We start from the raw sequence: 25,102 nt of genomic DNA, 5'->3' as shown, positions 1-25,102 counted from the left end.
GTATTGCATAAGGAATCGAAATCCGACAAGTTTTTGGAATTTGGAGAAACTTTGTTTCGGGGTATGCCCCCCCCATCCCCCTGCAGCGAACATGACTGCCTCTCTCGATCCACCAGTGTGTTACCTTACCATTAAAAGTCACTGGCAAAGATATATACGCTGTAGTTTTAGCGCCGGATATTATTTTGGATTATCTGAAGCAAATGAAAAGTGATTTTCTATACTACTATTTGTGGTGACGAGTTCTGTCTGTTACCGAGGTCGCGACTTGGTGCTACGTAGCGCGGGTTGCAGGTCAGGCTGTTGCACCTGGCGCGCTGAAATTTGCGCAACTTTATAGAACAAGAATGGACAACGTGCCTTTGAGGGGTCTCGGTTCGATCGGGTCGATAGCAAGCGCGTGGCGCGGGCCGAAAAGTGCAAATTCGCGTCATAGACTTTATGTACATGCATAAATCGGCTTGCAAAAACGGGCAAAAAAGGCTAAATTTGCCCGACACGGGTCTGGTCCCCGTGCAATATCTCGGTAACCGTGGGCCCGATCTTCACGGGGAAAACAGCATCGTGTAGAAAATCGAACGGGCTATCGAATGGTGTGCGGTGCAGGGGATGGCACGCGCCACGTGCACATGTGAGGGCAATTTCATTTCAAAAAGGAAAAAGTTTCACAAAAAAAAGTGAAAACTCCAGCCCAGTTATAGGATCGGAACGGTGAGGGACTCCGGCGATTGGCTATGAAAAAGCTAGGATGAATCCCAATCTCGTCCGATGTTTTACCTGGCATAATCTGTCTTGACATCCAGATGTACAAATAAATCATTTTTCAATTACACAAAAAAGAAATAAATAAAATCAAGATGAAAAGTTCCCGCTTAGGATACTCTCATTTTGAATTGTGTTCCAGCAATCCTGGATTAGTTTTTGTTCCATTCTTTAACTTCATCGACGACTCGTGTGAGTCTTTAGGACCTTATTGCATGAATAGAGATGTTTTACTTCTCCATATATGATATATTTTACATCAAAAATATTTATTTAAACACATTTTGCGCCACTAGACGTAGGTGGGCTGCTGCGGCTGCTGTCCCTCGGCCCAGAAGAGCTCCGGGTGCTCCTGACGCAGCTGGGCATACTCGGGAATCTGAGCCGGCGCCACGGGCAGGTGGGCACCTCGCGGCTGGAAACCACCCTCGCTGGCCACGTACGAGATCTGGTAGGTGTTGCCGTCGTCACCGACAAACTGGAAGTTGCCCTGCTGGGTGATGCTGCCCGTCTCCGGCTGCGGGCCCGGGTACACGCTGCCCTCCTCGGCGACCTGAAAAAAGACGTACGAAGTTACTAAAAGAGTTTGTGAAAGCATAGGCCTCTCCACTGTTTATTTACCATTTTATCCGCACGCAGGTTGCGCTTTGCTCATTTTGGATGATCTTGTTTGGTCTCATCTTGCTCATTTTACTACTTTATTGCTAAATATTGCTGGAATGTCGTTATACAAAGGCACTGCTTATGACTCATTGCTATAGAAAGGATATAATTTTGCCGTATTCCTGACTTTGCGTGTTGCTCGTTACTTACGGCCTGTCCGTTGTCCTGCTGATAGCTGTGCTTGTAGTTGCCGGTGTTGGGGTCCTGCTCGAAGCTCTGGCTAAGAATGTTGATCAGCGGCTGGGGGCTACCCGAGTACTGGTTGGGCTGGTAGCTTATTTGGGGAGCGGCCGCGGCCACAGCCACAAGGCAGGCAACGATGATGATCTGGAAAGGCAAGATGATGATCGTGAGTGCGGAATACTCTGTTAATTATTTTTGGTTTTACACACCCCAAAATGGCCAGAAGTAGCTAACAAAAGCTTCAGTGTTGATGCATACATAGATGTTCATGGAACAAAGACCAATATGAATTACTCCAGATTTCCAGAATAGTCTACTCCTCGTTTCGACTTACAGTGTTCATTTCTGCTGATTGTTTGAGGTGGCTGACTGTGTTGTGAGTGTCTGCTGGATAGCTCCACTGGCTTTATACGGCTGAGGCTGCAGCAGGGCCATCTATCGGCCAGGGTCACAGACTCGCCGAATGGACGTCCGACCGGTCTCAGTCATTGTCAATGTCGCCTGCATGGAGGAAAAAATTGGCATACAGCGCAAGATTCAGTAATGTGCTGCGTGTCCTTACGTGAATTTAGCAGCGATGACATATAATTTATGACAACGTATAGACGACTACAGAATGATGTTCCACTTTTCACAGCAATGATTAGCCTGGAGATGTAGGCTGTGTGTCATATATCATATATGAAGTGATGGTCCCATTGCGTACAGAGCACGCGACATAAGAAAATCTAAGTGTGTATTATTGGGCGATGCGGGGATAGATAAGCCAGAATACAGATATAGAGATCATGAATTGAGAACTTTGCTTGCTTGAATATTAACTGAATAATATTACTTAGATAGTAATCACAGCTTTAACAGTAAACGTAACATGGTGTCAGAAGTTTATTGAACCTATTACTTTAGATGAATAAGTGAGTAGCTCTCAATAAGTTGATAAAACATGGCGCAAGGATTTCCACTTCCACCACCACTGACACTGACACTGTCAAAGACCGATTCTCTGGCTGCACCGTGGAAGACATGGAAAAGACAGTGGGATAATTATTCGATCGCAACCGGCTTAAATGAAAGGCCGGAAAATGTTTAAGTGGCGACTCTACTGACATGTTTGGGGCCTGAAGCCTTGAACGTACTGGACGGATTGTGTCCAAATGAAGAAGATCAAAAGAAACTAGCGACTGTACTTGAGAAGTTCGAAGAGTTCTGCGGGGGATCTAAAAACGAGACATTTGAAAGATACAAATTTAACTCAAGAAACCAAGAAAACGAAGAGCCCGTTGAGTTGTATCTAGCCGAATTGAGAAAACTGGCCAAATCCTGCAACTACAGAGATCTAGAAGACAGTTTTATTAGAGACAGAATCGTTTTAGGAGTCCCTGACGTGTCTGTACGTAAGCGTCTCCTACAGGAGCCAGATTTGACTCTAGCCAAGGCTATTTCAGTTGTCAAAGCACACGAGGCGACACAAAAACAAATGAAGGACTTCGCCGGAGACACCAACGCCGAGGTGCACGCACTACAAAGGCGTCCCCCGGTACAACGCAGTCTTGCTGCGGCTAACAGACATGAAACGCCAAGGCCCCGCGAGTGCAAATTCTGTGGGAGAATGCACCCATTCAAAAAGGAGAGCTGCCCTGCGTGGGGAAAAGCCTGTCAAGCATGTGGCCGACGGAACCACTTTGCAACGAAATGCCGGTAGGTACGCAGAAGTGCGTCTACTTGAGCCGGATGCAGTCCAGGACGGCTGTGTAGAAGACGGCGCGAGTCAGCACCAAACGGAGAACACTCTGACTCTGGAGATCGGTGCTCTGTCATCGCGAGACGCAGGCAAGCTGTTCGCAAACTTGCTGCTCGGCAGTGACCACTTACAGCGGTTCCAGCTGGATACGGGTGCGTCTGCCAACATAATACCGCAGCACGTCTACAAAAAAGCTTGTGTGGACAGCAGCATGAAGAAGCTTAAGCGGTGTGATATATCGCTCGTCATGTTCAACAAAAGCACAACCAAAGTCGTTGGCAAAGCCGAGATAGACGTTCTGAACCCGAAGAATGGGTCAAGATATGTGGTGGAATTTTTGGTGGTACGCGAAGACTTCACCCCACTGATTGGGCTGAAAACACTGCAGACAATGGAGTTGATCGAAGTAAGGTCGGAGAACATCGACTACGTGAATGATTTAGATGTAAATGAGAGCAAAGAGACTGGCTTCTACAAAAATGAAGCAAGAGGAAACAGGGCTGGTGAGAAGAGCAGAGCTGCAAAAGCAGACCTGAAGGTACACAAGCAAGCGCTACCGGAAAGAAGCACAAACAAAGAAGCAGAGAAAAAAGACTTCTCAACAAATGATTTACATGCGCAGTACCGAGATATCTTCACTGGGGTCGGAAAGCTACCCGGAAAGCTTCATATCCAAACTGATGAGTCAGTGAGACCAGTACAACTAGCTGCAAGATCGGTTCCAGAAGCAATGAAGCATGACATCAAGGACGAGCTGGACCGTTTGGTGAAAGACGGCATCATTTCGACGGTGTCAGAACCGACTGACTGGGTATCCGCCATGGTAGCCGTAAGCAAGCCCACAAAAGGAATTCGGATCTGTATCGATCCACAGCCATTAAACACGGCCATCAAACGAAACCACTATCCGCTGCCCACGATAGAAGACTTGACTCCCGCACTAGCAAACGCTAAAGTGTTCACTGTCTGCGACGCCAAAAGTGGGTACTGGCATGTCGAGCTGGACACGGCCAGTAGCTACCTCACGACGTTCGCTACACCGTGGGGTAGGTATCGCTGGCGACGCATGCCGTTTGGCCTGTGTCTAGCGTCCGAAGAATTCCAGCGAAGACTCCATCAAGCTCTCGAAGGCTTGGAAGGCGTGATGGCAATAGCAGACGACATACTCGTCTACGGGAACGGTTCCTCTCACTCAGAAGCCGTGGAAGATCATGATAGAAAACTGTTATGTCTACTAGAAAGGTGCAGAAACGTAGGACTAAAACTGAACATGGAGAAAATGAAGCTCAGGCAGACTGAAGTGAAGTATATGGGCCACATCTTCACACCTAATGGCATGAAGGCAGATCCTGACAAGGTAAAGGCAGTCAAGAACATGCCTGCCCCAGAGGACCGCAAAGGTGTGCAAAGAGTGCTTGGCCTGGTGAACTATCTACAGCGGTTCGCCCCCAACCTCGCGGAAGCCTCTGCACCTCTCAGATCGCTTCTCAAGAAAGAAAATGCATTCATCTATGAGGAGGTACACAAGCGGTCATTGGAAAAAATCAAGGAGATCATAACTCAAGATCCCGTGTTGAAGTACTATGATGTCAAGAGAGAGGTTGTGGTACAGGTTGATGCATCCAGCCATGGGCTGGGAGCCTGTCTTATGCAAGACGGCCAGCCGGTAGCATATGCATCAAGAGCGCTCAATGAGACCGAAAAGAACTACGCTCAAATCGAAAAGGAGCTTTTGGCTATTGTGTATGGACTCAACAAGTTTGAACGCTTCACCCAAGGAAAGAAAACTAAGGTGGAGTCAGATCACAAACCTCTCGAGTCGATCATGAAAAAGCCGCTGGTGAGCGCACCAAAACGACTCCAAAGAATGATGCTCCAGCTGCAGAAGTATGATTTTGAAGTTGTCTACAAACGTGGCCAGGAGATGTACATAGCGGATGCTCTCAGCCGAGCACATGAGGCCGAGGCCACAGACGACAAACTCAGGGGTCATGTATGCCTCATAGAAGAAATTTCGTCAGACGAAGTGGAAATAAGAAACATGAATGCCTTGGAACACAGTCCGGTGTCAGACAGAACGACAAAGCTCATTCTACAAGCTACAGAAGAAGATCAAGAGATGCAAGAAATGATCAGAATGATCAAGAACGGTTGGCCCGGCAGCAAGAAGCAGCTATCTGACCAGCTGAGACGAAACGATACCTTATCTCGTCCCGGAAGACCGTCGACACTGAACGAGGCACCAGTGCGTGGTCAGACCGGCTTAACCAGCACTTTGCGACCGTGGGAGCCCGTGTGGCGGCGGCGATTGACAGTGAGCGGACGGACCGAGCCGCCCTCCCTCCGCGGCCGCGCTGTGTGGTGAGCGGAGCGTTCCGCGTCCGTCCCGCGACGCTGCCGGAGCTGTCGGCCGCCGTCCAACGGATGTCCGGTTCTCGGGCTTCCGGCGGCGACGGCATCACGATAGGCATGATTCGCATGACTCTCCCAGTGATTGGCCCAGAACTGCTGCATGTTGTGAACGCTTCCCTATCGACTGGAGTGCTACCTACGCCGTGGAAGGCGGCAGATGTTATACCACTGCATAAGTCAGGCTCTAAACTCGAACCGAACAACTATAGGCCAGTATCGATCCTTCCAACAGTTGCAAAAATTGTAGAACGTATTGTCTGTGAGCAACTTATGACTTATCTGATAGATCACAATATCCTATGTAATGAACAGCACGGATTTAGACCAGGACACTCTACTGAGACAGCTATGCTTCATGTAATCGGCCACGTAGTTGAAAATTTGGATTCCGGCCTTATTTCATGTATTACGACGGCGGACACGTCTAAAGCTTTTGATTCCGTTAAGCATTCCAGACTGTTAGACAAATTAGGATGGTATGGCGTATGTACCCACTGGTTTGAAAACTGGCTAACCGAGCGTTCTCAGCGCGTTAGGGGAGGAACGACAGCTGCGCCTGTCACGCACGGCGTGATCCAAGGTTCATTGCTAGGGCCGATCTTGTTCCTTCTATTCACCAACGACATGCCAGCTTACTTTGATGACTGTAAAATCGTAATGTATGCTGATGACACACAATTTGTCCACTCGGGTAATCCATCAGACTTACCCGACCTTCGGCAGCGCGTAGAAGCAAGTCTAAAGGTGGCGAGTGTTTGGTTTGCGGACAATAGCTTGCGCATAAACCCATCTAAAACCGACGTTATGGTCGTCAGGTGTAGGCAGCGACGTGATGTTGACTTTTGTATTAACTTTGACGACACTATTATTAATCCATCACCATCAGTCAAGGTTTTGGGCGTGTCCGTTGATTGTAATCTAACATGGGTTTCGCATGTGTCGCTGGTGGTGCGTCGTTCTTACGCAATTATCAGCGGTCTGGGCAAGATGTCTCGCCGTTTGCCATCTGAAGTGAAGAGATTTTTAATCGAAGCACTGGTGTTCCCTCACATTTTATATTGTTTGACTGTATATGGTGCTTGTGGTTTAACTCAACGCCACCGCCTGCAAAAAGTTCTTAATCACTGTGCTCGCATCATCTTTTGTGCTAAAAGGTACGATCATGTTTCACCGCTATTAAAGCAGCTCCACTGGCCGACCATTGAGGACCTCATAACTGAACGCGATATGGCCATGTTATTTAGAACCATACATCATCCGTTAGCTCCCGACGCGTTGCGTGACCGGGTGGTGTACCGGAGAGACGTGGCGGAGAGAGATACGCGCGGTACGCTCTCCGGTCTGCTGCAGCCGCCCCGGGTGCGACGGGAGTTCGCCCGGAAGTTTTATACTTACCGGGCGACGGCCGCGTGGAATCGGTCCCCCTCTGATGTTTGGGAGGCGAGGACCGCTCGGGGATGCCGGGGCGCCGTTAGGACTTGGTTGCGGGCTTCCAGCGAACATTAGGACGGTTTGTTAGACCGGCTGGCTGTGATGGTAAATTGGTAATATGTCGAGTGCTGATTCTATCCAAGTGTACATATGTATTGTATCTTGTATGACTCTTAGCCGTAAAAGCCATCTATGGAGGCTATTCGAAATACATCATCATCATCATCATCATCATCAGCTGAGACCGTACTACAACGTCAAAGAAGAGCTTTCCACTAGGGATGGGCTTGTCCTGAGAGGCGAGCAGATCGTGATCCCAAGGTCCATCCGCCACATCTTGAAAGAGCGAGTGCATTCGGCACACATCGGACTGCAGGGATGCCTCAGAAGAGCTCGTGAGGCGATATACTGGCCAGGTATGACGGAGGAACTGAAGGAGCTGGTCACCAGGTGCAGTGTATGTCTGGAGTACGGTAGAAAACAACAACGGGAGACACTGAGCTCACAAGATATACCACAGCGACCATGGCAGTACATAGCTTGCGACATGATGGAGTTCAAGAACCACTCGTATCTGGTGACAGTTGATACATTCTCGGATTTCATTGAATGTGATAGGCTTAGTGACAAGAGAGGAAGTGAAGTGATAAGGATCTTAAAGTCCCAGATGGCAAGACACGGATTGCCCGAAAAAATGATGACGGACAACGGGCCGCCTTTCAATTCAGCTGAGTTCAGACAATTCGCTGAGAAGTTCGACTTCAGACATCAGACGAGCTCGCCAGGATATCCCCAGTCAAATGGCAAGGCGGAAAGTGCTGTGAAGATCCTCAAGAATCTCATGATAAAGGCAGAAGCGGACGGCCGAGATGCCTACTTGGCGCTGCTCGACTGGCGCAACACACCGACCGAAAGCATCGGTAGCTCACCGGCACAAAGATTGCTCGGTCGCCGCACACGCACACTGCTCCCAACTACAAAGTCACTTCTCAAACCCAAGACAGTGCGCGACGTCCCCAGCCGATTAGCTGATCGCCAGCAGAAGCAGGCCGTCTATTACAACAGAGGTGCAAAGGATCTTCCGATGCTCAGCGAAGGGGAGCATGTCTACATGGCCCCTGCACCAGGACGTAACCAGTGGAGGGCGGCTACCGTCAGCAAGTATCTGTGGAACAGATCATATCTCGTGAAGACTGACTATGACGGCGGCGTGTATCGCCGGAATAGACGTCACCTCCGCCGTGACCCGGGTCAGGACAAGCCTCCGTATCAAGAGGCCGGGTCACGACCGACCTTCGAAAGGGCTCGACCGGCACCGGACAGACCAGGAAGGGGTGCAGCGACACGCCAGTCATCTGATGATGAGTATATGTATATACCCGTCCCCAGTGTACCAAGACAAGTGGCTGCTACGCCACAACAGGCTCAACACAGAGAACAGGCGCAAGTGACTCGATCTCCATACCTACTCAGAAGCAGGAGGAGAGTCAACTGAGCATGTTCAGAAAAGGGAGGATGTGTCATATATCATATATGAAGTGATGGTCCCATTGCGTACAGAGCACGCGACATAAGAAAATCTAAGTGTGTATTATTGGGCGATGCGGGGATAGATTGGCCAGAATACAGATATAGAGATCATGAATTGAGAACTTTGCTTACTTGAATATTAACTGAATAATATTACTTAGATAGTAATCACAGCTTTAACAGTAAACGTAACAGGCTGTACCCCATCACACGGGCTGAGTTCACATAGTATCAGAGGCGGATCCAGCTCAGAGTTTTTTTTTTGGGGGGGGGGGCAACCATAACAATTTATCAATTCTTTCCATACCTCGTCCATAGGCGTAATGTTAAAATTATACCGTTTGGGAGGGGCAAATGCCCATTTTGCCCCCCCCCCCTGGATCCGCCACTGAAAATTATAGCTTTGTCCCAATGCCCATAATCGACACGCTTAATTGCGTGATAAACGGCACAACTTAGCGCTCCGGTCAACTGCTAGCTTCTGAGGAGCGGAACATCATTCTGTAGTCGACTATACATCGCTCCCTCAACCCACTTGCCTATTTGCCTGTATCATAGGTCGGCATTGAGGTCCATACGGGTCGTATGATCCTTCTTACAGCGTCAAACATACATATCAGGGAGGTCGTTGAACCCACAAACTGTTGTGCCCTTGGTTGCCCCTGGTATCCCTAAAACAAATGAGAAAATGATGTTTTAGTGGCGTCATGTCACGCCATTTTCGCTTTAAGAACTGCAAACCTCAAAATCCTGTAGGTACCAGGGCCCTGTTCGGTCGCTGTTTTTATATCAGCGTGCTGTCGGGTTTCCCCATATAAGGAAGTTATTGCTGGCGCTTCTTGGCCTCTCATTGGTCTAACGAATAAACCACTTGAATTTCTACCAATGAGGAGCCAAGAAGTAGCAGCATGCTGATAAATAAACGGGGTGCGAACAGAGCTCTGGTTCAGATTTTAAGAAACAAGACGTAACAAAAATCATGGGCGTGTTTCTTCATATTCTTGCAAATGGCTATCTCGTTTAATTTGCGATTTTGTCTCATCTTTTGTAATCCAACGAACTGATTTTTTTTTGGGTGGAGGAAATAATAAAATGCAACATTTTGAGTTTATTGAAAACCCGGAATGCATGTTAACCTTCGCCCCAGTGGGGGGGGGGGGCATATGTTACCACCCTGTCGCGTTTTTTGCTTGTGAATAAAAAAAAACGCGGCGCGTAGCGCCGCGCCGCTTTGGGTAGCTTTTTGTACATCAATTTTGTACAGCTTTTTGTACATCAACAATGCGTGAAATTTTTGACCCCAGGTCATGTCAGGTCAGGTCACCAGGTCAAGTTAACTGACCAAGCCTAAAAAAGTTTGCAATCATGTCCAGCCTGCAGTGTTTGTCAGAGAAGTTCTAAACGTGGTGGATTTCATGATGTTATTGGCGCCTACAATTTGTATGTCTCGGATTTTTTTATATCCGTGACCTAAGGTCAGGCCAGTGGCGTGACCTTTCCATTACATTCCATTCCGTTCTTTAACTTCATCGACGACTCGTGTGAGTCTTTAGGACCTTATTGCATGAATACAGATGTTTTACTTCTCCATATATGATATATTTTACATCAAAAACATTTGTTTAAACACATTTTGCGCCACTAGACGTAGGTGGGCTGCTGCGGCTGCTGTCCCTCGGCCCAGAAGAGCTCCGGGTGCTCCTGACGCAGCTGGGCATACTCGGGAATCTGAGCCGGCGCCACGGGCAGGTGGGCACCTCGCGGCTGGAAACCACCCTCGCTGGCCACGTACGAGATCTGGTAGGTGTTGCCGTCGTCACCGACAAACTGGAAGTTGCCCTGCTGGGTGATGCTGCCCGTCTCCGGCTGCGGGCCCGGGTACACGCTGCCCTCCTCGGCGACCTGAAAAAAAGACGTACGAAGTTACTAAAAGAGTTTGGGAAAGCATAGGCCTCTCCACTGTTTATTTGCCATTTTGTCCGAACGCAGGTTGCGCTTTGCTCATTTTGGATGATCTTGTTTGGTCTTATCTTGCTTATTATACTACTTTTTTCAAATATTTCTGGAATTTCGCTATACAAATGCACTGCTTTCTTAACACTTATGACTCATTGCTATTGTAAAGCTCTGCTCGAGAAAGGATATAATTCTGCCGTATTCCTCACTTTGCGTATTGCTTGTTCCTAACAATGCATATATAAGGCACTGGCAGTTTTACTTACGGCCTGTCCGTTGTCCTGCTGATAGCTGTATTTGTAGTTGCCGGTGTTGGGGTCCTGCTCGAAGCTCTGGCTAAGAATATTGATCAGCGGCTGGGGGCTACCCGAGTACTGGTTGGGCTGGTAGCTTATTTGGGGAACGGCCGCGGCCACAGCCACAAGGCAAGCAACGATAATCTGGAAAAGACAAGGTATTATCGTGGGTACGGAATACTAGTGAATTATTTTGGGTTTTACACACCCTAAAATGACCAGAAGTAGTTAAACAAGCTTCAGTGTTGATGCTTACATAAACGGTCATAGAACAAAGACCAATATGAATTACTCCAGAATAGTCTACTCCTCGTTTCGACTTACAGTGTTCATTTCTGCTGATTGTTTGAGGTGGCTGACTATGTTGTGAGTGTCTGTTGGATAGCTCCACCGGCTTTATACGGCCGAGGCTGCAGCAGTGCCATCTATCGGCCAGGGTCACAGACTCGCTGAATGGACGTCCGACCGGTGTCAGTCGTTGCCAATGTCGCCTGCGTGGAGGGAAAAATTCGTATGTAGAATATCGAAGACACTTAGGATAAATGATAGCAATAACACGTCAAAATGTATATTTAAACACACAAAGCCTTCGGTATGAAAATACCTTGATTACTGTGTCAAACATTGTGATCACTATTTAACACAGTGATCAATATATTTTCATACCGAAAGCTTTGTGTGCTTAAATATATATTTGACGTGTTATTGTTATAAAAAATCGTATATTACGCAAGATTCGGTAATGTGCTGTACCTTTGATATAAATAATGATAGTGCTGACATAAATTTGTCTTTCGTGCCCCGTTAGCGTTATTCACTTCGTATCTCGTACTAAGACGCCTGCGGCTTTGAAAATACAATATACTAATTTTAGAGGGTTTAACTTGATTTTTGAGTCCAACATAACACCTGTCCTCGCTTTCCTCAGGACAAATCCATCTGCATCCGCTCACGCTCCCTTTCCGGGCTGGCGGCCACGTCACCTGACCACCGCGGCTGATTAGTTCAGGTCCACACAATCCTCTCCGGGGTGACTAGGGGGCGGGCAAACTGTTCCAATGGGGCAATCCGGTCCCACCAGGACGGTCTCACCTCCGCGGGTCATTGCCGGTGTCCCGCACAGCCCTACGTTTACGCCCTATCCTAACATCCCATATCCCTGCAATGGTCTTTTTAGGCCGAAATGTCTTGCTTCTCCCCCCCCCCCTAAAAAAAACGTAACACGAATATCATTGTCAAGCCGCTTAAATTTGAGGACCCAGTTAAACTCTGATTGTTCAGGATTTTTAATATTTCAGGCAGATGGCCTATTCCGTTTCATAAGACGTCTTGAAACTTTGAACTCCCACTTGATAGAGCTGTTAACAAGCAGTTAACCCGTTCTCGGGTGTGAGTCTCAGCCAACTTCGCCATGATAGGTGCAGGGGGCCAGACCAAATTATGTTAAAAATTCAGAAAGGTAGAAAGACGCCAAACAAAGCTTTGATAGCCCTCAATAACCGAAAGTTTGCGTTCAATAGTCAACCCTTGCCCAGATTTGTGTTTTTGGCCACATTCGCTTTTTTGTGAAGAGGAAACCGTGACACTTAGCGGCCAAAACCTGTTATACTTTGTAATACATTAACCCGCGCCCCGCTGGGCTATTCAGTCATACGCGCCCTGCTGGGGGGGAGGGGGCAGATTCTGTCCCCCTTTCTAACTTCCGAACCGATGGTCGTAGAAAGACGGGGAAAACGGCAATCGAAAGCTCTCAACAAGGCGGATCTTAAGAGCCCAAATTTTTTTGCTCAAGTAGGTCAGTGGTCAGGTCAAGGTCAGGTCAAGGGTACAAAATGCAAGTTTCTACAGTATCGGCCTTGCACCGTAGTTGCCAAAAAATGGACGGAGACTGACTACCCAAAACGTGTTCTTAGGCTACCAAGACAATATTCGTTGCATAAAATATCATTCAAACTTCAAAGGTGAAGGTCAAGGTCAGGTTAGGTCAGGTCAGATCACCAAAAACAAAATATAAAAAAGGGCATGTGCGACACATGTTTTATGGGTCATTTTATTCATAGAATTCAATAAGCAAACTCAATAAGTGATATAGACCACCTCTGGATGAATTTCAGGTCGAGGTCAGGTCAAGGTCAGGTCAAGTGAGGTCAAATTTTGAAGTGGGTTGTTAAGGCCTTAACAGGTGTCTATCTGATGCAGTTTTTCACGGCGAATCGAATGGTGCTATTTTTGTTTCCGTACGAGGTCTAGAACTTCCAAAAAATCATTTTCAAAAAAAAATTGTGTGTCATGACGTCATAAAATTTTGAATAACTCCCACATTTTGTAATTGATTTTTCTAAAAATTGGTATGTAGGTACATATAGATAACCTCTCTGACATATATTCAGTTTTTTTTCGGTACACTCAAAATTTTGGATTTTATAATTATTTTTCCAAAAAAGTCAGTTTTTTTTAGAAAAAAATGGGCCACAATCCAAAATTTTCGAAAAACCGAGATAGCCATTTGATGGACAAAGTAAAATCACGTATAACCTTTTTTTGTTACCTACGTCTTGATTCCTTTAAAAATGAAGATGTCCTATTGCATGAGGAAATCAGTGCCAACGATTTTTGTTTTCTAGGAATTTTGATATCGATGACCTAAGGCTGTTCAGTTTTGCGACCTCTCCATTTCAAAGTCAATGGGAGAAAATTGAACCCCTCTTCTGTTGGACAAAAGACATACTTTACCATTCCCATCATCGGGATACTGATAAAAACGACATACTGAATAGGAAAATTACACTTGTGAGTTTGTGACTCCTCTTAATGACCCTGAGGTCATCTTAGGTCATGAAAGGTCTCCGTCAGTTTTTTTTTTGACAAAGACATAAAATATAAATCATACTATAGCGATGATAGCACCTTAAATGCGTTCAGCTCACTGATGCAATTTACAAATCAACTGATATGCAACATGACCTTTTCCGTGACATTGACCTGAGGTCAAATTTTGAAGTTGACCTTCATTGCTCAGTGTGTAGTTCACTCGACGCGTCTGAACGAGAAACACTTTATGCTGGTAAAATCTACGTAAAACAAGCTTAGTGTTAATTGTTGTTGCAGGAAAACGCTCTTCACAAAAACGTCAATTTTATGAGTTATTTTCCTAAACCGTTGACTCTACGTCAAATCGTAGAGCGTTATCCAGACAAAGCCCCAAAAGAGCTAGCTAATTAGCTTTCTCGTGGTGCTCTAGCTCTGTTTGTATCCGAGATATGCGGCGTCTTGTAAAAATATCAAATTGAAGAATATTGTTCGTTTACATTGACCTTAGAGATTATCTAATCAAGCAATGGCCTTCATAATCAAAAAAGACCTTATAGCGAGCTATCTATTGCTTTTTGCGTCTTCATAACGTTCTTAGTTTCTCAGATGACCGGATGTGCCCAAATACACCTCCTCCCCATCCTGGCGAAGATGGCCAAGACCCCCGTCCGGGCGCGGGTTTTAACACTATTCGTTTGAATCGCGTGTTGTTCTATTGAATAATCCTGATTTCTCTGACAATTTTTAGGTAATTTTCGACTTACGAAGTACATTTTTCATTCAGCTGAACGGTGAGGTCACTGGATGTCATTTAAACCTCGCCCTGTAAGGGGGGGGGGGTCGATGCGACCCGCCTAAGGTTTTTCAAAGATAGCATAAAAACGGTGGCGCTTCAAAGGCGGCGCGCAGCGCCGCCAAATCTGGCACAGCCTATGGAGCAACCTTTTTACATATGACCTGAAAACTTCAGATCCTGGTGACCTTGGGTCAGGTCACTAGGTCAGAAAAACCGGTACGAGGTTAAACCCATCCCCGAAGCCCCCTAAATACTGACCTAGAGCAGCCATCTTTACGTAGGGGCGAGATTTCCCGGGGGAGGGCACCTATCTACCAAATTTGGTGTTTCTAGGTGCCATAGGAGCCAATCGCGAGGGGGGGGGGGGGGGGGGGGGTCGCATTGACCCCTCCCCTGCCAGGCCACGTTATAAAAAATGCCCGGCCAGGCGAGGGTTAAGGTAGCATTTTTGGTGAATTATTTCCCATTTCGACATGTTTTTCTTCACAAACTTGCGAATTAATATACCAGCTTACCAGCTTTTCTTGCTTCGCTCTCGCTAGTTATAATAATGTAACTTTTTGTCGCTGCGAAAGTGGTGTCACCGACCGAAAACACACAATCTTATTGCTGAAAATAAAAGTAAAAGCAGCTTTAATTAATGCAGTGATGAAAGGTGAGGAATAGAGGCCTTTATATTTTCGTTAAGGGTGGGTTATTGAGACGTGCATCATGACAACTTTTAATGCAGAAACAATTTATCATCGTTTCCATAGTCGTTCATGCTGCTTATATGATCCTATCAAAAATCCTTCGACCACTAACCATTGGTAAACACTAAACAATGTTCCATTTGTGTGAGATCCTCCGTAAAGAAAGTAATCGAATGACGAACATCCTCATCAGAATATATTTCTTCAGTCAAATGTTTTGCGCCATTAGACGTAGGTGGGCTGCTGCGGCTGCTGTCCCTCGGCCCAGAAGAGCTCCGGGTGCTCCTGACGCAGCTGGGCATACTCGGGAATCTGAGCCGGCGCCACGGGCAGGTGGGCACCTCGCGGCTGGAAACCACCCTCGTTGGCCACGTACGAGATCTGGTAGGTGTTGCCGTCGTCACCGACAAACTGGAAGCTGCCCCGCTGGATGATGCTGCCCGTCTCCGGCTCTGGACCCGGGTATGTCTCAATGTCTTCGGCCACCTGGAGGCAGGAAAAGTGCACATTTTCAAGATTAATTAAATATTAGGGGAGACAGGTGCAAAGTGGACATCCTCAACCTTTTTCTTCGGTGCCCACGCTTCAATTTTAAACATTGAAGATTCACCTAGGGCAAAGTGCCCCAACCCTTGGGCAAAGTGGACACTGGCGACTTTTTCCCCGATATGGGAAACAGGATAGTTGCCTCATGTAGGTACCTACGACTAGAGTTTTTGATGTTGACAGATGGATGTTTATTTTGTCATCTTCTCACCTGAAGATAAACAGTGCAAGAACATTCATGGAAACATTGATTTTTTTTTGTAACTCATGCAACCGAAAAATGACCTAGATAAACGCATGGCCATGGATGCATGGCGATACATTTGAACGTCAATAGCGCTTGCTGCCCGGTAGACATTTTATGGAATTGGGAGCTGTCCACTCTGCCCGTCCACCCTGCCCCGCGCATACAGTCCGAGAAAAATATCTTCCAGCCATAATATGAGAAAGCGCTTGTGCGAGACTCATGATAATTATGAAAGAATACCGAAGCCTCATAATAACAAATATATTCTAAATTGTGACCGAAAATAAAGAGATATCTCTTTAACAGATATTAATAATAGATGTCCCAGTAAACATGACGACGTCGGCCCGACGTCGGGCCGAGGCTCGGTCCGACGTCGGCCCAACGTCGGTTCAACCTCGGCCCGACATCGGCTGGACGTCGGATATGTCCGCATGTTCCGACGTCCACCCGAAGTCCAGCCGACGTCGAGCCGACGTCGGGCCGAGATCGTTTGCCGAGGTTGACGAGATCGTTTGTCGTTGGACCGACGGGGCCGACGTCGGCATGTTTATTGGGACAACGCGCCAAAAATATCATCCGGCGGCGGGATTCGAGCCCCCCAGTCGCCGACGTCGGCATGTTTACTGGGACAACACGCCAAAAGCATCAGCCGGCGATGGGATTCGAACCCCGTGTCATTCGAACGCATGGTTAGTGCGCTAACCACTACACCACGCAGCCAGCTAACGAATTGGGTTTGTTTTGTTGGGTTATGCCCCTTCGGTCTGACAAGACCATTTCAGAGCCGGAAGGGTCATAGGATGGAGACATTGGTCTTCTTGGCGAGCACCCTGGGTCCAGTTCATATTTCCTACATGCCGGGGTATGTCTTAAGCACAGCACGAGCCGGGCAGTAAAACTATGACCAAGAAACTGTCGGTGTCAAAATGCCATGTTATTTGATAGGCCGGGCAGGAAACAAAAGTTTACTGCCCGAGTTTACTGCCCAGGGCAATGACCTCTAAACTACAGTTTATCGCATTAGCCCAGAGGTATAATTGATAGGGAATGTATAATTGACATCATTATTGCATGATATTTGCCGCGTAAAATTAGAAAACTAACATTTTTTGGTAAAAAAATATCTGATCTGCTTATTAAGGGTTTTGAAATGCTTAGTATTGGTTACAAAGCCGAAATTATGGCAAGATATGCTCCTATTAATCGAAATCCGTTATCGCTTGTTTCTTATCTTCGTTTGATATGTCCACTGATACCTTGGGCCTAAGTTATTGCGTTATTATTTGACAGTTGTAGTCCTTTCCTCGAAACAAACATGTAAAATATGGAAAATATAATGTATTTCACGAAAGTTTAGCCATAGGTCATCAAAAAAGTACGATTACATAAATAAAGAAAAGATTCTTGCAAGGGCACTGGAAAATTCACGTTTAATCACTAGGAATATTACACCTTCTACCTTCTTCTTGTTCTTATGTCGTGGCAAATTATTCATGCATGATGTTCCTTGGATATCCAATTGTTGTGCCATTCTGAGTTGATATTTTCAGACGCGATTCTTTTTGAAGTGAGGTATTTTGATGCATTTTCTTCTATAAATTTCCTTTAAAGCTTTATCCACAGCAGTAGCGCAATCACTGTTCGCAAAGTATGCACAAAACAATTAACAATTGTATAAAAGTGTCACCAAAACCTGTCGAAACTACTTAGCATGTATGCGGCATGTAGGAAAAATCTTACTGACCTCAGCCGTACGAAATTATTTGGAAACTCGGTTTGCAAAATTCTCCGGCCCTCGTGCTTCGCACTCGGGCCTACGTCAATTTTGCAAACCTCGTTTCCAAATAATTTCGTCGGCCCGGTCAGTAATATATAAGAGTCCCTGGTCCCATTGCTGTTACGTGACACTTATTGGAAAGGGCGACCCCACAATGGATCCATATAGCCACTCTTACACACCTGCACCAACGTTGCCCAAAGTGTCCCTTTGATAAGTGGCACTTTGGCAAAGTGACACTTGCCGACTGGCCTTTCTATATGAACTGGGCCCGGCCCTGGTGAGTTGCCGGGGCTGAGCCTGACCAAAGGATAGGCCGAGCAGCCCCCAAGCACTCACCGCACCCGGCTACGGGCGAGCTCGGCTTACGGGCAATCCCAAATGGGATAAAGTTTCCCGTCCAGTCCGGATCAGGGGGTTGCGGCGTGGAGGAAGATTTGAGTTTCGTGAGGATATTTTAAATACAGAAGCTCTTTATGAAACATGAAACATGTATTTTGTATTATTTTAACGGTCAAAACAGCGGCCGATGTCGGACCGACGTCGCCCCGACGTCGGCCCGACGTCGGCTAGACCTCAGCAATTGATCTCGGTCCGACGTCGGCCCGACGTCGGCTGGACCTCGGCTGGACGTCGGAACATGCGGGCATATCCGACATCCAGCCGACGTCGTGCCGAGGTTGGACCGACGTCGGGCCGACGTCGGCATGCCGATGCCGAGTTGCCGACGTCACCCCGACGTCGGCCGACGTCGGGCCGACGTCGGCATGTTTACTGGGGTCTTATAATCAATAAGGAGATGCAGAAAGTATATTTTTATTTTTGGTCATAATTTAGAATATATTTGTTATTATGAGGCATCGGTTTTCTTTCATCATTATACTTCTTCCAGCTATGTTATTTATCGGGCAAAACGCATGGAAATTGGCAGAGGTAGGGAGAATGTACTATAACCACACAATGCATGAATCAAAACGTCTAAATAAACTTCCAAACGATTGCTGAATACAATAACGTTTAAAAAGAGTAAGAATAGGTAGTAGGTACTATCCTGAGAAGAAATGCGTTTCCGTGTGTCACGGAGCAATGGTAACGGGTAGGAAACACCCGTTTGGCTCATTTGAACGACCGCACTATTAACTGACAACCATAAACTGGAGTTGACGCCATGTTGTGAATGGCTAAAACGTTGGGTGTCCACTTTGCCCCGGATGGCCGCTTTGCCTCGGTCTCCACTACGTCAGAGATAAGACCCGGAACAGGGCAAATGCGGTCAGAAGCATCACCAAGACGTAGTTCTGTGCACCGCTGTCTGATACGCTAATACTCACAATTTGTCCATTGTTCTGTTCGTAGATGTGCCTGTAGATGCCGCGGTAAGGATCCTGATCAGATTCCCGGCGGAGCAGGTCGATTTGTGACCGGGGAATGGCAGAGAACTGGCTGGTTTGATAGTTCTGGGGAACGGCCGTGGCCGCGACCACCAAAGAAGCGACGATGAGCTGAAACATGGAGCACTCTGATTAGATGCGTATTTCTAATCTACGTCAACAATACAAGTCCTGATTTCTGAGCCCTGGGTCAAGTCTTGTTACGAGCGAGCGAGCGCAGCGAGCGAAGCGAAGTCTTTTCAATATTTGTGTTATGAGGTTATCGGTGGAGCCAACAAATAACTAAATGCACTTACTTTGACTTATTTGTTGGCTCCACCGATAACCTCATAACTCAAATATGTCCCTAAATAATCAGCATCTTTTCAATATAACGGAAAAATATCAGTATGAGCGGCCCGGCCCGGCCCGGCCCGGCCCGGCCTGCGACGCTTTTGAGAGGCTTATATCTCAGCAACCGCTGGACCGATTAGCCTGCGGTCTTTTCTGCTGGGTAGCCCCATCCCTTCTACCCCGTAATTGACTACCTTTGATACATCTCAGTGACCGTCGTGGCACGTGCCACGTGAAAAGTCAAGGGTGTTCAAGAACTTTTGCAAAAGTAGTGATTTTGAGAGGCCCATATCTCAGCAGCGGCTTGAGCGATTGTCTTGCGGTAATTTTTATAGGGTAGCTGCATCCCTTCTACCAAAGGTCGGATACTCTTGATCTATGTGAGTGCAAGTGTGAGTGCAAAATACAAAAAGAAGAGGTGCCAAATTTGTTCCCATTTCAGTAACTCGGTAATTACTGGGGCGATTTCGCTGAAATTTGGCATACAGGTAGGCACCCACCAGGCAATTCATTCCCATGTGTTGCGGTTAGGGTGTTACTGCACGTGCGCACGTGCAGGGGGCGTTTCCAGATCTCGAGAACGGCTGGGCCGATTGTGCTCAAATTTGGTACACGGTTGGGGACCGGTTAGTAGGGTGCCGTGCAAAAGTCATTTTGGACCCCGTTTGCACGTGCGCACGTGCAGAATGCCGCTTCCAGATCTCAGGAACGGCTGGGCCGATTGCGTTCAAATTTGGCACACCGCTAGCGACTGGTTAGAAGGGTGCTTTGCACAAGCTCGTTGGAAGTACCCTCTCGCCCTTCCACACGTGCAGGGCTCACTATCTCGCTCGCTCGTTCTTCGCCCAAAAGGCGTTTTACTGGTAGGTAGGACTACGGTCGAGCTCACGAATATCTTTCTAATGCAAGGCTCAGACAACTTGGCTCATATCAGTTGTAAACACCACACAACGATCGACTGTTTGGAATCATGAAGTGCTGTATGTTGAGCTTAAATTAGAAGAAAGAAAAGAAATATGCTTATGTAGCTCTTCGCTTGAAAACACTTACAGTTTGCATGCTGATGATGTGGAGACCACGGCGGAGCTGGTACACTTTGAGACTGACGGTTTGGTCTCTCTCCAATCTGGTTTATATTGCCCAAGCTCGGGGTGCGTGCCACTCGGCCGCCGCAGTTTAGACAAATCGTCTCAGCGACATTGATAGATGTGACGGATGCGCGTGGGCTTGTGACCAGCGGTCTGAACAAGGATGTCCACTGCGCGCTAATCAAAGGTAGGTATACTGGGGGCTCAGCAAGCATTTAACCTGCGCCTCGCCGAGCTATTCAGCCGTTGCGCCCCGCGGGTGGGGGGGGGGGAGGGGTAGATTCTACCCTCTGTCTCACTATCGAACGGTTGGTTGTAGAAAGGGGGAAAACGGCAATCAAAAGTTCTCAACACTATTCACTATTGGACAACACAACACTATTGGAGCACAATTCTTTTTGTTATGCCCAAGTAGGCCATCGGTCAGGTCAAGGCCAGGTGGTCAAGGGTAAAACTGCAGTGTTTTTACATTCTACATATATTTGGAGCCCGAAGAATGGACTGAAATTGATAACCCAAAACTCGTTTTTAGGCTGCGAAGACAAGATGCATTGCATATTTCTATTTCAAACAACCTGCGGTTAACCCGCGACCGCCTGGGGTGGGGGTCGGATCCGACCCCCCTCCGTTTTTCTTGAATAACTCATGAACCGCTTACACTATCAATTTGAAACTTGGCATACCTTCTCCCCCATCAATTTGACGTCTCCTGTGTAATTTTTAAGAATTTAACTTTTGAGATATATCGATTTTAATGATGTAACTACATGGCTTTTTCAGTCAAAAAGTGGTAAATGTTTAAAAAATCGCCAAAAATCAAGGTTTAAAGCAAACTGTAAATTAGGGACATGAATAGACGCAGCTGAACGAGTTCTTTATCTCGGATCTTCCATAAAATGCGTTTTTGTACCCCTAAAAATTATTTTTTTTTGTTGGAAAACAGCTAATTAAATCCAAAACTTTGAGAATTTCTAAAAACCGGAATATATGTTATAGAGCTCTATTAGAACATTTGATGTCCGAAATTTCAACTTTCTATCTTGATTTTTGACCCTGAAGTTGTAAAAATAGCTCTAACATGCATACGGCATGGTGACGTCATAAGCATTTTCGTGAATTAGAGGCATTTCTGAACATCTCATGTGAAAACAAATGGCACCACTAGATTCCTGGGACAAAGCACGTCTATGTAGAAAAATGTATTTTTATGTCAAAAATAAAAAGGTGAAAAATTGACTTTTTTCTTAGCCCTCGTTTAGTTATATATGGTATAAACGATTTGTTATGCTGTCAATGCACACTTATCACCAGCATAGTGACTTGGGGTCACATATATCCATTATCATCGGATTCGACGTGAAAAATAAGCCATAAAACATGTGTCGCACGCCCATGTAGCAGAAAGTGAAAACCGTGACCTTTCGTGACCTGGCCTGACCTTGACCCGTACTTATCATGACCCCTATACGCACATGGTACCTTCACTAGGTCTTTGAGGTGGTCATTTTTGGTGAGTTTCGGGCAGCAGCTATCGATTCCGCTGTCCGTAAGCCTAATCATGCAAAACCCCAGAATTTGACCTTTGACCTGACCTTGACCCGAAAGTTGACCTCAATTTTAAAATCTTAAGAGTGCTTTGGGAAGGTCTCGTAGAGACCTTTCGAACGCCGCCTCGCCCGGGGCTCGATACGACCATTGGTTCTCGAGATAACAGAGGGGGTCGGATCCGACCCCCCAGGCTGTCGTGGGTACGGAAATAGCCCAGGCGGTGCCGGGTCAAAATATCATGCAAAGGTCAAGGTCAAGTCAAGGTCAGGTCACCAAAGACGAACTACAGCGAGTTCACGAGAAAATATCGAAACGCAAAAGATCGAATCGCAAAATAGTGAATTCAAACTGTCGAAAGCAAAATATCGAAATGGCAAAATATGGAGCACAAAATATCGGAAAGACGAAATTAGCAAAACCATGCGGCAATTACCTCAGTCATTTTTTGGGTCATGTCAAAGGTCATGTCACGCCAAAGGCTATCGTTGAGTTTCACCTGTTTCCACCGTTTTCAAAAGATCGGCGCATTTGAATCGCACATATCTTATATCGGCGAAAAGTTCAATGACATCATGTGATTTCTGGAAAAAGTGTTGAAGAACTAGGTCTGAAATTTACTCAGTACCTATGTGCAGAAAAAATAAAAAGGTGTAATTAAAGTACTCGCCGCCTTGTTTGATGTTTTCTCTTTGTACATTCTTTGTTAGATATTTTGCTTTGATATTTTGCTTTCGATAGGTCTTTCGATAGGTTTCGATAGTCTTTCCATGTTTTTTATGTTTTCAATATTTTGTCTGTCGATCTTATGTCGTTCGATAATTCTTTTCGATATGTTGCGTTCCATGTTGTCTTTTCTCCATATTTTGTCTTAGGATATTTGTCTTTCCCATATTTTCTCTTTCGGTACTTTGTCGTTCGATATTTTATCTTTCGATATTTTGCCACTTCGATATTACATAAATATTTTGCCTTCTAGCGGTTAGGTGTCCGTAGGAGCCATAAGTGCGGTTTATCATCAACTGCATCATTTTGACATCATTTCTCTTCTTGTTGCTGTTTTGGATGTTCACGGCAAACATCTTGTTTACTTATTCACATATATTTGTCTGGTCGTTTTGCAGGTATAGCACATATAGTAACAAAGGCTGTGACACTGACAACCACTAATAAAGCGTTTGCTGACTCGGATGACATTTTACAATGACACTGTTCAAGGATAGTAATACAGGCATCAACATTCACGATAAAGCAGGATTTTTCTTGCGTTTTCAGACATAGGTAGGCTGCTGCGGCTGCTGTCCCTCGGCCCAGAAGAGCTCAGGGTGCTCCTGACGCAGCTGGGCATACTCGGGAATCTGAGCCGGTGCCACGGGCAGGTGGGCACCTCGCGGCTGGAAGCCACCCTCGTTGGCCACGTACGAGATCTGGTAGGTGTTGCCGTCGTCGGCCACGAACTGGAAGTTGCCCTCCTGGGTGATGCTGCCCGTCTCCGGCTCGGGGCCTGGGTACACGGTTCCCTGCTCGGCAACCTGATGGCGCACAGACAGTCCAGGTTATTCGAGTTGTCGCTATTTATAATGATCGTTTTGGTGACGTGCGCTGACATCTGCACCCATCAGCGGTTACAGACGCGCAAGTTCTGATGACATCCTTCGACAGCCTTAAGAAAATACGGTTTCACAACTATGAAGTTAACATATTTTGGTACTTTTGAGCAGCGATATTACTTACGGCCTGTCCGTTGTCCTGCTGATAGCTGTATTGGTAGTTGCCGGTGTTGGGGTCCTGCTCGAAGCTCTGGCTAAGAATGTTGATCTGCGGCTGGGGGTTTCCCGAGTACTGCTCGGGCTGGTAGTTTGTTTGGGGAGCGGCCGCGGCCACAGCCACAAGGCAGGCAACGATGATCTGGAACAGAATGGTGGAGTTGAAAAATTAATTTGGCTTTTGAAGAAACACGGAACAATAATGGTGCATGACTTAATAAATGCCAGCTTAGTTTCCTTGCAATATTGTGAAGTGCTGAACGTCAGCAACTTTCTGAAAAGCCGGAAGCCGAAACGTTACTGCAAAGCCAATCTTTCATCGGTCTTTCAAGCACTGCACCAGACGATCTTCTCGTACGACCGATCTTTGTTGACACTGCCTCGGCAGCCCGGCAGATGCACCGTCAGCTTCAAAGCTCACTCACCAGCTTCATGGCTGTCGGAGAGGGTGGCTGGTGGCTCTGTGTCGACAAATCGCACTGAACTGACACCATGAGCGGGGCTCTGCCCTTTATACGGGGCGCCGTGTTGCGAATCTCAGGCTCCGCCCCCGCCCGGTGCCGTTCCTCCCAGTCACCACGGCGAGGGCGTGCGAGCGCCGCCGCCCAGCGCCCAGCCCCCCTGGCGTGCCGGCGGCCCATCAGGTCAGGGGGCCGACCCCTGCGCCTCGCCGGCCTGACCTTGGCGGCGCGGCCCGTCGTCACAGCTCCAGTCATTAGCTGGCCACGCTGTGCCGCTGATGGCAGTGCCGCGTGCCGCCGTCAGTGACGGCCTGCCGTGTAGAAGGCTGACGAGAGGGGGTTCGCTAGAACCGGCGGTAGTACTTACATCACGGACCCCTGACCTGACAACGGGGGCGGCGGATAACGGGATGGGACTAATCAAGGGGGTAATTTTAAACCGGTTTCTTGTTAATATCGGTCAAGATGACGATACTTAACATGTTTGATAATAACATCATCAGTAATAGCCGTTTTCACGACGGGCTAGCCGGCGAGTGCACCTAGTTTGACCAAATCTGCACCTAATCTCTTTTACAGCAAATATCTTTATTTTATGAATTTATTCCAGTGTTTTAACCGATGATGCTCTCTGATAATACGACAAAGCAGGCATATAAGCAATTAGTACAA

The 25,102-nt window shown here is 46.9% G+C and overlaps 2 protein-coding genes across 3 annotated transcripts; both read right to left on the bottom strand.

The window, feature by feature from the left end:
• Positions 1-1,001: 1,001 nt before the first annotated feature.
• On the bottom strand, positions 1,002-24,442 carry LOC122371274 (larval cuticle protein 65Ag1-like). Its single transcript, XM_043347455.1, has 3 exons — positions 24,395-24,442; positions 1,576-1,749; positions 1,002-1,315 (listed from the first exon to the last, which is right to left on the bottom strand). The coding sequence occupies exons 1-3, from the start codon at positions 24,401-24,403 to the stop codon at positions 1,055-1,057; spliced, it is 444 nt and encodes a 147-aa protein (XP_043203390.1). The 5' UTR covers positions 24,404-24,442; the 3' UTR covers positions 1,002-1,054.
• Positions 15,231-20,743, bottom strand: LOC122371275 (cuticle protein CP14.6-like). 2 transcript variants are annotated; one of them, XM_043347456.1, is made up of 3 exons: positions 20,621-20,743; positions 19,178-19,348; positions 15,231-15,759 (listed from the first exon to the last, which is right to left on the bottom strand). In XM_043347456.1, exons 1-3 carry the CDS (start codon positions 20,627-20,629, stop codon positions 15,499-15,501), a joined length of 441 nt encoding a protein of 146 aa, XP_043203391.1. In that variant the 5' UTR covers positions 20,630-20,743; the 3' UTR covers positions 15,231-15,498. The 2 variants fall into 2 exon arrangements, with proteins under 2 accessions (XP_043203391.1, XP_043203392.1); XM_043347457.1 differs by lacking the exon at positions 19,178-19,348 and having other exon boundaries at positions 20,621-20,654.
• Positions 24,443-25,102: the final 660 nt, after the last annotated feature.

Source organism: Amphibalanus amphitrite, unplaced genomic scaffold (assembly GCF_019059575.1).
Source record: "Amphibalanus amphitrite isolate SeventyFive unplaced genomic scaffold, NRLGWU_Aamphi_draft 001225F_arrow, whole genome shotgun sequence".
Classification (NCBI taxonomy): Eukaryota; Metazoa; Arthropoda; class Thecostraca; order Balanomorpha; family Balanidae; genus Amphibalanus; species Amphibalanus amphitrite.
This window is presented reverse-complemented; position numbering and strand designations above follow the sequence as displayed.